This window comes from Eschrichtius robustus, chromosome 12, assembly GCF_028021215.1.
Source record: "Eschrichtius robustus isolate mEscRob2 chromosome 12, mEscRob2.pri, whole genome shotgun sequence".
In the NCBI taxonomy this organism is placed as follows: Eukaryota; Metazoa; Chordata; class Mammalia; order Artiodactyla; family Eschrichtiidae; genus Eschrichtius; species Eschrichtius robustus.
Genome location: NC_090835.1, coordinates 38,557,040 through 38,568,635, shown reverse-complemented (window position 1 = coordinate 38,568,635; position 11,596 = coordinate 38,557,040). Strand labels below are relative to the sequence as shown.

At 56.3% G+C, this 11,596-nt stretch overlaps 1 protein-coding gene across 1 annotated transcript; it reads left to right on the top strand.

Moving 5' to 3' along the window:
• Positions 1-2,264: 2,264 nt before the first annotated feature.
• On the top strand, positions 2,265-5,935 carry GNAT1 (G protein subunit alpha transducin 1). Its single transcript, XM_068557282.1, has 9 exons — positions 2,265-2,370; positions 3,585-3,627; positions 3,734-3,875; positions 3,979-4,136; positions 4,222-4,350; positions 4,609-4,738; positions 5,032-5,185; positions 5,301-5,492; positions 5,866-5,935. The coding sequence occupies exons 1-8, from the start codon at positions 2,265-2,267 to the stop codon at positions 5,489-5,491; spliced, it is 1,053 nt and encodes a 350-aa protein (XP_068413383.1). The 3' UTR covers position 5,492; positions 5,866-5,935.
• The last annotated feature ends 5,661 nt before the right edge of the window (positions 5,936-11,596 follow it).

Genomic DNA, 11,596 nt, shown 5'->3' with positions numbered 1-11,596 from the left:
TGTGTTCCAGGTCACTTATCTGTTCTTCTGCCTCAGTTATTCTGCTATTGATTCCTTCTAGTGTAGTTTTCATTTCAGTTATTGTATTGTTCATCTCTGTTTGTTCTTTAATTCTTCTAGGTGTTTGTTCTTTAATTCTTCTAGGTCTTTGTTAAACATTTCTTGCATCTTCTCGATCTTTGCCTCCATTCTTTTTTCGAGGTCCTGGATCATCTTCACTCTCATTATTCTGAATTCTTTTTCTAGAAGGTTGCCTATCTCCACTTCATTTAGTTGTTTTTCTGGGGTTTTTATCTTGTTCCTTCCTCTGGTACAAAGTCCTCTGCCTTTTCATTTTGTCTATCTTTCTGTGAGTGTGGTTTTCCTTCCACAGGCTACAGAATTGTAGTTGTTCTTGCTTCTGCTGTGCAAAAGCTTTTAAGTTTGATTAGGTCACCTTTGTTCATTTTTCCTTTTATTTCTATTCCTTTGGGAGACTGACCTGAGAAAATATTGGTACAATTTATGTCAGAATGTTTTGCCTATGTTCTCTTCTAGGAGTTTTATGGTGTCGTGTTTAAGTCTTTAAGCCATTTTGAGTTGATTTTTGTGTATAGTGTAAGGGTGTGTTCTGACTTCATTGATTTACATGCACCTGTCCAGCTTTCCCAACACTAGGGACAGTCTTCAATGCTCAGTATCTGGGGCCCTGGCACCCCAGGTCCGCAAGAGTTGAGTCCTAAGACAGCCAGGTTTCCAGGGAGTTCAGCCAGAAGGGGCCTTGAGAGCCCAGGATTTGGGTCTTCTGATGGGAGGTGGCAAATCTCCAGAGGCTGGAACTCAACATTACATGCTCAGTTGAACCACTTCCACTCAGCAGCACGTCCTGTCCCATCTAGACCCCCACAGAGACCTCTGACCCTAAACTGAGGTGGCATGCCCTGGAGATACCCCTAGGCAGGTCCTAGATTACCGACAGGGGACAGAAGAGGAGTGGGGCTCATCTGCTCCTCCCCTGGGAACACCAGACCTGCTTCAGGACTCAGTTTTCCCATCTGATAACAGGCCTGCAAAACATTCCCTGGAAGAGCCTGGCCACCTCCGCAGGTCAGAGTGTTGCACCATGGGTACACGTAGACACAGGTATGTGCAAGTGTGCACACATACAGGCAGACACATGCATAAATGTACATGTACACAGGCAAGTGCACACACATGCACATATACATGCACTTATACGTTCATGCACACACACGCACATATTAACCCACTTTAGCAAATAAAGTACACATACAAACACATCTGCACATGAAGAGAAATGCACAAAAGCACATCCATGCACATGCACACACGGTACACAAACAGGCAAGCATAGACACACACATGCATTCACAAAGGCATAAAAATGCAGACATAAACACACAAGTATACATAGACAAACGTGTCATGTCATTGCCTTGCTTGGTACCAGTAAAGTATACATGCACACACCCAGTACACGTAGCAGACATGCACACCCACCCAAGTCCATTGGAATCATGGAAGCATGTAGAGGCCTTGACCAGGTCAGATCCAGACCTTGGTACAGGGCAAATGCAATGTCCACCTTTCCCTCTTGACTCCCTGCTGAGCATGGAACCCTGGTTCAGAGTCACCAGCCCTTCTCAACTACGTCCTGCTGTGTGACCCTCTGAGCCTCCACTTCCTCATCAGTAAAATGATGTGGGTACCCATCCGCCAGGGCTGGTGTGAGCTAGGTAAGGAGCAGTGCTGAGCCCAGTGCTGGGCAGGGGTCAGGTGCTCCTTGCATGCTTCTCCCTCTACTCCCTGCTGCCAGGCCTACCCCCCAATGCCCCCACCCTGGAACTTGAGGCCCTCTCCTCCCCTTTCTGAGCCTGGATCCTGTGGAACATGTCTCCCTGCTCTGGAGCAGGGCAGGACTACCTCCAGGGTCTCTCCCAGAGGGTTTGGGGAGCAGCGTACAGGGGCTGCGGAGTCAGCAGTTGAGGGATTGGGGCCATGCCAGCCTGATTAGGGCGGCTGGGGGCTGAGCTGGATTCACCTGTCCTTGTCTCTGATTGGCTCTTGGGTACCAACAACCCCCAAATCCTACTAAGCAGCCCCAATAGGGCCTGCACAGGTCTGTGGACAGCCAGTTGATTGCCAGTTCTGAGGTCAGAAGGGTGTCTGGGGAGGCCAGAGGCTGGCCTGAGCCTGGCTCTGGGGATCCCCTGCATCCAGAAGAGCCAACTGACCACCCTGTTCCTTCATCTCCTCCCGGGACCATGGGGGCTGGGGCCAGCGCTGAGGAGAAGCACTCAAGGGAGCTGGAAAAGAAGCTGAAAGAAGATGCCGAGAAGGATGCTCGAACCGTGAAACTGCTGCTTCTGGGTAAGGGTGTGGGCTGAGGTGAGGCCACTGCTACTAATCAGAGGCCCAGGGGCAGTCAGGTGGCCCTTCTGTGAAGTAGGTGTGACTTGGGAGACAGAATGAGCCTGCAACCTGGCAGGGAACAGAGTGGGAGCCCTGGCCAAGCAAGCCCTGGCCAAGCCTTGACAAGTGTTGCCTTGGCTCCCTAAGGCTGGGTATCCCACAGAACCCCTCTCCAGAGGGCCCAGCCTCAGGCAACCTCCCCTCCCAAGAAGTGTGTGCCAATCTCACTTTTGTAGAGATGTGTGTACGAGGCCTAGTTTTGCCCTGGCTGCGCTCCCTCAAACACCAGCCTTTGGCTTGATGGGCCTGCTGGGCAGGGCTCAGAAACCAGGGGCCTCCTTGGGAGCCCCACAACAAGGCTGCTCCCTTGGGAAGGAGAAGGTCACAGTCCTCCTGAGAGTGGGCAGCCTGTAGGACCACCCAGATCCACAGACAATGACCCTCAGTTTCCCGAGCTTTATTGTTGACAGACCTGCAGAACAATTAAAGGGGGTAGGGGGTACTAAGGCCCAGCCAGGAATAGATAAAGCCATGTCCTTGGTCCCATGGGTAGTGAGGGGAGATGGGGCTGATCTAGTACCCCAAGGCCACTTCCTCTCCCCAAGGGAAGAAGGAGCTGCTTTGAGAGGGCAGTGCAGGCTCTACCCAGGCTCTCCAGGGTCCAGCCAGACAGCTGGATGTGGGCAGAGGGACCAAGCCAGAGTACCCCAGGGAAGAGAGAGAGGCTAAGCCAGAAATTCCGTTAACTGTGCCCAACACCCGCATGAGAACAGGCTCAGAGGGGCTGTTAGCTCTGTCCTCTCCCCCAGCAAAAGGTGCTAATTCCCTCTGAGCCTCTTGGAGACACTTCCTCCCACCACAGGTGAAAAGCAGGGGTTGACCTGGCTCAAATAATCCCATGCATGCAGTACCAGAATCTTCCACAAGGTGGAGCTCCAGGTTTCTTTATTTTTGCCCTCAGAATAATAAAAGACTGAAAATACCAGGGTCTTGAAGTCTCCTCAGCACAGTCGAGGCTGTCGATTCCCCTCGTCAGCCCCCTTCTGTCACTCCCGACGTTTACGTTTTGCCGCCAGGGCATCATGACCTGACTTTGGGGGTTGGGGGGAAAAGAGGTGTGATAGAGGGGGCAGTGCGGTCAGCGCGTCTCTGAGGTAGGGTTTCCATTCCAGGTGCCGGTGAGTCCGGGAAGAGTACCATTGTCAAGCAGATGAAGTGAGTGCCCCTGCCCTTCCCGAGGCCCCTGGGGGTGGGCACACGCACGAGGTCTGTCCTTCCCCACCTACCCAAGAGGCGCTGACCCGGCTCCCCACGGCCGCAGGATCATCCACCAGGATGGGTACTCGCTGGAAGAGTGCCTCGAGTTCATTGCCATCATATATGGCAACACGCTACAGTCCATCTTGGCCATCGTGCGCGCCATGACCACGCTCAATATCCAGTATGGAGACTCCGCGCGCCAGGTGTGCCAAGAGTCTAGCTGAACAGGGTTTCTGGGGACTCGAGGTGCGAGGCTGGGCCCAAGTCTATGGTCACCACCAACCACTCCCCTGCCCCCTCCCCCAGGACGATGCCCGGAAGCTGATGCACATGGCGGACACCATCGAGGAGGGCACGATGCCCAAGGAGATGTCAGACATCATCCAGCGTCTGTGGAAGGACTCGGGTATCCAGGCCTGTTTCGATCGCGCCTCGGAGTACCAGCTCAACGACTCTGCTGGCTAGTGAGAGCACAGGCGGGGCGCGGGGCGGGCGGGGCCCTGCCACGCCTCTCCACCCAACCCTACCCACACCCCGGATCTCCCGCAGCTACCTCTCGGACCTGGAGCGCCTGGTAACCCCGGGCTACGTGCCCACTGAACAGGACGTGCTGCGCTCGCGTGTCAAGACCACTGGTATCATTGAGACGCAGTTCTCCTTCAAGGACCTCAACTTCCGGTACGACCCCGCGCCCTAGCTCTCGCTCTCCGGGGGCCTGCCCGCAAGTTCACTGCCTGAGGCCCCGGCAGATCCCAGAGGCCCCATCCCTACGAGAGACCCTGCCCCTTCTCGGACAACCCGCCCGCAGAAATGCCCGGCCCCTCCGGATGCCACTCCCATCGGGGTGCCTCCCAGCCAGCATTAGGAAACCGGGGGATGCCTGTGGGCACGTCCAGGGGACTCGATGCGCCGGCTCAGGTTCCCACGGCCCCGCAGGATGTTCGATGTGGGCGGGCAGCGCTCAGAACGCAAGAAGTGGATCCACTGCTTCGAGGGTGTGACCTGCATCATCTTCATCGCGGCGCTCAGCGCCTACGACATGGTGCTTGTGGAGGACGACGAAGTGGTGAGTGCTCCAGCAGGGCCTGAGCGTTTGAGCGGGGAGGAGGAGAGCGGAAAGCAGAGACAGCGCTGCGGGCGCGGGGAGCATCTGAGAGAGGACATTCGACCCAGAGCGGTCTGAAGGAGGAGATGAGGCAGCCTGCTGCCCTGCTCAGGGGAGCGAAGGGGGAGCCGGTCTTGGAGCTGTCTGGGCAGGGAGGCCCCGGAGCCCAGAGAGCAGGGGTCTGCCCGCCGGCCGCAGCCAGGTGGGGGCTGCGGCCGCAGTCCCCGGTGCCCGACAGCCTCTGCCCTCCTCAGAACCGCATGCACGAGAGCCTGCACCTATTCAACAGTATCTGCAACCACCGCTACTTCGCCACCACGTCCATCGTGCTCTTCCTCAACAAGAAGGACGTTTTCTCGGAGAAGATAAAAAAGGCGCACCTCAGCATCTGCTTTCCGGACTACAATGGTGAGACCCTCGGCCCGCCGCCAGGCGGCGTCTCAAACCCACGATCTCGGCCTGCGCTCCTCCCGCCGCGGGGAGGATTTGCTACCGGGAGTGAGCACTCCCCCTTCCCCGCCAGGGCCCAACACATATGAGGACGCGGGCAATTACATCAAGGTGCAATTCCTCGAGCTCAACATGAGACGCGACGTGAAGGAGATCTATTCCCACATGACGTGCGCCACCGACACACAGAACGTCAAGTTTGTCTTCGACGCTGTCACCGACATTATCATCAAGGAGAACCTCAAAGACTGCGGCCTCTTCTGAGGTGGCTCCTCGCGGGCCGGGATGCTCCCTTGTCGTGCCTCTTGGTCTCAATACCCCAAGCCCCATCCCCTGCTCCCCATCCCACCTCTCGACTGCAGGCCCCTCCCCAGCTCTCCAGATCCACTCCACTGCCTGCCGTCTGGCCCCCAACTTCCAGACCCTATTGCTTCCAGGCCCCACCCTGACTCCTCAGGCTCCACCCCATGGCCATAGGCTCCTCCCTTGGCTCACAAGCCCCACCCACTCAAGCTCTTTTGACCCCGCCCCAACTCCCCAGTTGTCACTGCTTCCAAGCCCACCTCCACCTGTCTCTCAGCCTAAACCCAATTATTTGAGTGCTTAGGAATGTTGACTCTTCCTTTTTCTCTTCACAGGTGCCTGAACTCAAGCGTTCCTGAGACCCTGTAGCCCTTGCCGCCTTGTAGCCCCAATCCGCATGACCCCTATCAGCCCCCCAGGACTCCTGGGCTCCAGCCTGTGGCCCCACCAGCCACAGATTCAAAACCCTAAGCCCTGCTAACCTTGAGGGACTTACCCTCCCCCATGGCTCCCAGGATCCCCAGGTCTCCCAGAGTCCGGTGCCCCCAGCCACCCCAGCACTGCCCTTCACGGCCTGGCTGCACTGGCCTCCAAGACCCACCACAGCCAGCCCCAGCTAGGAGCAAGCAGGACTTGGGGCAGCTACAGCTCACGGTGACTCAGCAGTACCCCACTGACCAATCTCCTGCTGCTCTCCTGCCCCAGGAGGCCCGTGATTCACCTGGTGGGTCTGGGTTCAGCAAACAGCCCTCCCTCCCAGAGGTTCATGAAGGGCAGGGGGGCAGGAAGGGAACCCTCCTCCAAGCAGCCCTGCTGCTTACCATCAGCCCATTCTAGCCTTACCACCTCCATGTGACGAGTCTGACACCCATCTGCCCAGTGGCCAGTGACTGCCCCACCCAGCAGCTTTAGGGGTCCAAAGTCCAAGCTAGCTCTGGCCTGTGAAACTCATATATAGACGAATTAGTGAGTGGGGGCAAGCCTGGGAGCTCCTGGTGCCAGGAAGAGACTCAAGCTGGACCCTTCCCCACATATCCTAACCCCTTCACCCACAGGCTCTGCCCCCTCCATGCTTGGACACTGTATTCATGTCCTACTAACTTACACACCCACAGTACTCCAGGCCAGTCTGTTGAGGGAGGGTACTGTTGACACCAGCTGTGGCCAATGGCTGAACTGTCCTGAGGGGTGGCTGGGAGCAGAGTCCAGCTCCCATCGATCAGCCCCAGGCAGGGGATTTGGGACAGGAAGGAGGCCCAGATTGTGCCCAGAGGGGTCTGCCCCAGGTAGGGTCATAAGCAAACCCAGGTGACCCTCTTGTCCCTGCCAGCAGCTTCTCTCATCCTTCCCATTCAGGGCCCATTCCCTGGTGGGAAAAACTGAGGTCCATGCCTGAACCATCAGTGACAAAGGCATCCATGTCCCCACACCCCTGCTCCCTACTTCCTCATCAAGCACCAAGTCCTCGCTGATGCTCGTGGGCTGGGGCCTGTGCTGTAGTCAAGGGCAAGGAGCATCCGTCTAACAAGACCAGGGCATAATTTGCACTCCCTTCAGCTAGATACACAGACTCAGCAATAAATCTTTGCATCAGGCCCCAGCTGTCCTTTCTTGGGGGGAGGGGGAGAGTGTTAATGATCATGAGTCATGCAAATTTATTAAGTGCCCAGTGCTGGGCTGGACGTGAGTGGGAAGGTGGTCCTTTCCAGGGAGAAGCACCTGACCTAACATGGCAGGGGGCACTCTTGGGGGCATGGGATCAATTTGGGGTCTTGAGAGGGGTTGAGAGGGGGAAAGGAGCCATGGGAAATGTTCACAAGGACGATGTTGGATCAAGAGGGGGTTGTGAGGTGGAGGCTCATTCTGGCAGGGACTGTAGTGTGTATAAGGCCCGGGAACATGGGCTGGTGGACCACAGGAGTTCAGTGGAGCAGGAGCAGGGAAGGGGAGATGGGGTGGGGAGACTGGGCAGGTGCCAAACGCCAGCCTAAGGGCCTGTGCTTCCTCCAGAAGATGATGGGTCCAGGAAGCCCTTGAAGCTAGAACATAATTGCAGGGCTGTGATTAGGGTGAGGCAAATGAGGCACTCACCTCAGGTGTAAGATTTAAGGTGATGCCAAAAAAAATCAGTAATCAAGGTAAATATTAATGCAATACTTTCAAAAATCGAAGTTACGCCAAAAAATCCATAATGAACAGAATATCAAAATTTTAAATAAAGACAAGATCCAAGAGAGCCCTGCAGAGCCATATTGGACCCTGAAGCAAAAGGAAAAATGTCCACTCCTATATATGTTTTTATGTATTTTTAAAGGTTAATTTTTTTTTACAGAACATTAAAGTAGTTGAAAAAACATCGAACAAATTGTAAGTAGGTATATTAAAACTCACAATATTACTTTAAGATTAAATATTTTATTTATACCTAAAACAGAATTTATAATTTTATTTTCTTGGCTTTAATGGAAATAAAATCATCAATGATATTTTCCAAATCTGTTTCTGGAAAAAATAATCATTAAAATTTTTCATAAAAACATGTATATAGGGGCACATATTTTTCCTGGGGGCTGGGCATGGGGGAGGAGAGGAGTGGGGCTGGGAGGGTCCATGAGGAAGAGACTTATGTCATTACCCCGTGGGGCCAGGATCTGCAAGGACTGGGACTCATTGACAAGGGTCTGGATCTGTGCAGTGACCACGTGCATGTGATGCCCCCACCAAGCTGGGACTGCACAGGAGTGTTGAGGGCACTGAGTTTTCTGGACCTGTGGCCGCTTGGGGGAGAGGTCCAGGAGTCAGACAGATACTTGGGGCTGGGCAGGAGGCAGCATGTGGGCAGCATCCTCCACGTCCAGGTGGAAGTGGCACTGTGAGCCTGTGCGGGGCTAGAAGGGGAGAGTGAGCGTACCCAGGCCTGAGCATGGGGTGGAGGGGGGGACACTGGATGGGTTAGAAAGCCCAGGACACATGGGCAGCCACAATGGTGCTGCTCAGAGTCCTGAGGGGAGGATGAGGCTCAGGCCAGTGGTTCAGGACCTCACTGGGTGGTTTTGGGCCTGGCTGAGCTGGGCTGCTCATCCCTGTTAAGGACCCTCTGCCCAAACAATTTACTGGAGTGAGGTGGGGCAGGGGAGAATGAGTGATGGCGGGATTTATGGGGAAGGGCAAGGTGGAAGACAGAAGGCTTTGAGAAGCTGGAGTTGGCAGGCTTGAGACAGAGGAAGCTGCGGGAGAGGTGGGCTAATGGGGTCTTCCGCATGGCCACCTTGTCTTGGAAGGAAGGTAATGAGCTCCCCAGCCTTCCTAGGCAAGGGACAGAGAGGAGGCCAAACACCATGCAGGGGCTGGACCCCACGCTCCAGGTTCTGACCCTAGGGACTGGGATTCTGAACCAATATTCTTGGATCCCATGGACTGAGGACACTGCCTGGCCTCAAGCTGCCCTGTTCATGGCCAGCAAGTACGGGGGTGGGGGGTCGAGTCTCCTGGCCTGAAGCCTCCTCAGCCCCGCTTACCACACCTGTGTAATTGCACCCTAACGAGCAGGATCAATGGGTGCCTAATGCCTGATTCACAGTCCAGGGCAGAGGATCAGAGAGAGCTGGCCCAGAGTCGGCACAGTGACCACACCCTAGTTTTGTAGGCAGGGGGCATTTACTGTGGGCACCTCCAGCCTCCACCATCCCTGCCTGACCTCAACCTCAAGGTGCCCCTGGGGGCCTTCCCAGCCTTCGACTCTGGCTCTGGCGGGACTAACCTGGCCCAGCCACGGAACAGAGATTAGACAGACCTGGCGAACCGTTAATGCTGCTGACGTCAGGGCCTGGTCTGGTGGCTACTGGGTGGGGGCTTGGGCCCTCCCCACGGGCAGTAGCATGGCCCACGTGACCTGGGCGCACTAAGCCGCTTCAGTGGCCAGAGAAACTGGGTGCCAGATCTCAGGGGAGAGAGGGGGGCCCTCCGGGACTGTGGGGGCAGGCTCCAGCCTGGAGGTCACCAGCTCTGTGGACTCAGGCCAGGGGAGAACCAGACAGGAAGGTTTGCCTATGGATGCCCTCTATACTTCCACAACCCCGCACCCCTGCTAGTGCCCAAAGAGGAGCTTTCCAGACACCAAGGTGGGCAGAGTGTATTCAGGAGCTATGGGTGTGGGTCCTCAACCCTGGGGTATGGAGGTGAGAACCACCCTCTCCTGTGAGGCCTTGAAAGCCCCAACATGCCTCCAGGCCAAGGGTCCTGCCCCTGCACACAGCCCTCTGCCTATCAGTGCCAATCCCACATGCACTCAAGGTTCCCTGTGGCCAAGCTGTTCCTTCCAGCCACAGTACCCTCTCTTCCCCACCCTGGCATGTGCCTTTCTTCCCCTTGGCAGAGTCAAGCCCACAGATTGCTTCTCCATCAGGCTTTTCCTGATCCACACACTCTAACCTGGCAGGAGTTTTCCTGTCTAGAGGGCCCACACAGAGCGCTTGGAGACACTGAGCCTGGGGCTGTGTGGTGGGGCGGCAAGAGCAGCCACAGTCAGGGCAGGACGAGCTGGCTCTTCCAGGGGCTCAGGCACGGTTCTCAGAGGCGATCTTTCATTTGCGTGTAGAGGGACAAGTGAGAGTTTGCCAAAGAGGTGGGACAGGATGGGGAACCAGGAGGGCAGAGGCACAGGGAGGTGAAGGCTGGCACGTCCTTGGAACAGCCGGGCAGTGGGGGAGGTGAAGAGGCCAACTGGGAAGAGGAGCAGGTTGGGAGGATGTCAGGCAGGCCAGCTGGGTGTGAGGCAGGTGCCTGCAGGGTGTCCGAGGAATCAGCGGATACAGATGCTAGGCTCTGGGGAGGACTGGGTTGGAGGTGAAGATGGGGCCTCACTGTAAAAGAGGGTCTTGAGACACTGTGTAGACGGTGTGCCAGGGGAGGTGCTGGTGTGGTGAGAGGGGGCTGCCTAGCTGGAGGCTAAAGAGGGAGGAACAGAGCAAAGGGCTGCCAGGACCCTGGAAGGAGGGTCTGAGTGATCCTGGGATCCTAAGTTCTGTCTCATATATCTGACGGTTTCTTGGGCCTGTGTCTCAGATTCTGGAGATGGGGGAGTGGAGGTAGGGGACTGGGCCGAAGGTTGAGATAAAGCTCCCCCCACCTTCCACTCCAGGTGGCTGCCCCCAGCACAGCAGCTGTGTGGATAGACATTCCCTCCAGCCTCTGGGAGAAGGTGCCTGGTACCTCTCAGAGCCCCATAATGGCTGCCAACTGTCCAGCCACCTCAGGCTGGGCTGGGAGATTTGGCAGGTGGTGGGAAAGGCCTCTGAGCTGTGTCTGCCCTTCCTGGGGCCCAGGCCTAGCATCAACAATCAGGCAGCCCCTCCCCCAGCCTGGCCACAACTGGCCTGGCCCAGGGACCCCACCTCACACCACCCTCAGGGCTCCCACAGCAGCCCAGCCCAGCTGGCCCCTGCTCCCTCCAGTCTGGGTTGAGGACCCCAACACCCACATGCTGGGTGACCTTGAAGCCAAGCCTGGCTCCTCAGGAACTGCCAATAGGAGCACCCAGCCCTTTGCAAATGGCTTCTGTGAGCATCCAGGATGTCTGGAGTTGGGAGGTGGGGGGCAGACCTGAGACCCCGGTCAACACCTCTCCTACCTGACTCTGTCCCACGGGCAGTCCTCAAGCCCCTTCGAAGGGTGGGAGTCTTAGGGTCTCTCATGACCAAAGTAAGCTGTGATCTGGGATTACACCAGCCCCAGATCAAGGGGGAGGGCCAGTGTCCCTTCCTATTTTTCAGCCATCAGCAGGGAGCGAGCTTAGATGGTTTGAGGTTTTCAAGGATTGCCACCATCCCAATGCCTTTCTCTTTAGTCCTCCCATCCCCTGGTACTCCCAGCCAAAGCTGAGTCCCCTTGGCTCACAGCTTCCCCTTAACCCACTCCCTTCAGGCCAGGGGAAAAGCCAGAGCCATTTCCTTGTGACGCAGAGGGAAACTGAGGGACTCTAGGGCTTGGCTGCGGGGGTGCTGTGAGTCAGGCGGAAGAGAATCCTGGAGTCCTGACTCCCAGCCCAGGACAGGGAAGGGGTGAGGC

Excerpts from the sequence above, each read along its gene's own strand:
- GNAT1 (XM_068557282.1), top strand. The coding sequence starts at position 2,265 with ATGGGGGCTGGGGCCAGCGCTGAGGAGAAGCACTCAAGGGAGCTGGAA. Across the intron at positions 4,739-5,031 it reads TTGTGGAGGACGACGAAGTG|AACCGCATGCACGAGAGCCT; the intron begins GTGAGTGCTCCA and ends TGCCCTCCTCAG. Across the intron at positions 5,186-5,300 it reads CTGCTTTCCGGACTACAATG|GGCCCAACACATATGAGGAC; the intron begins GTGAGACCCTCG and ends CTTCCCCGCCAG.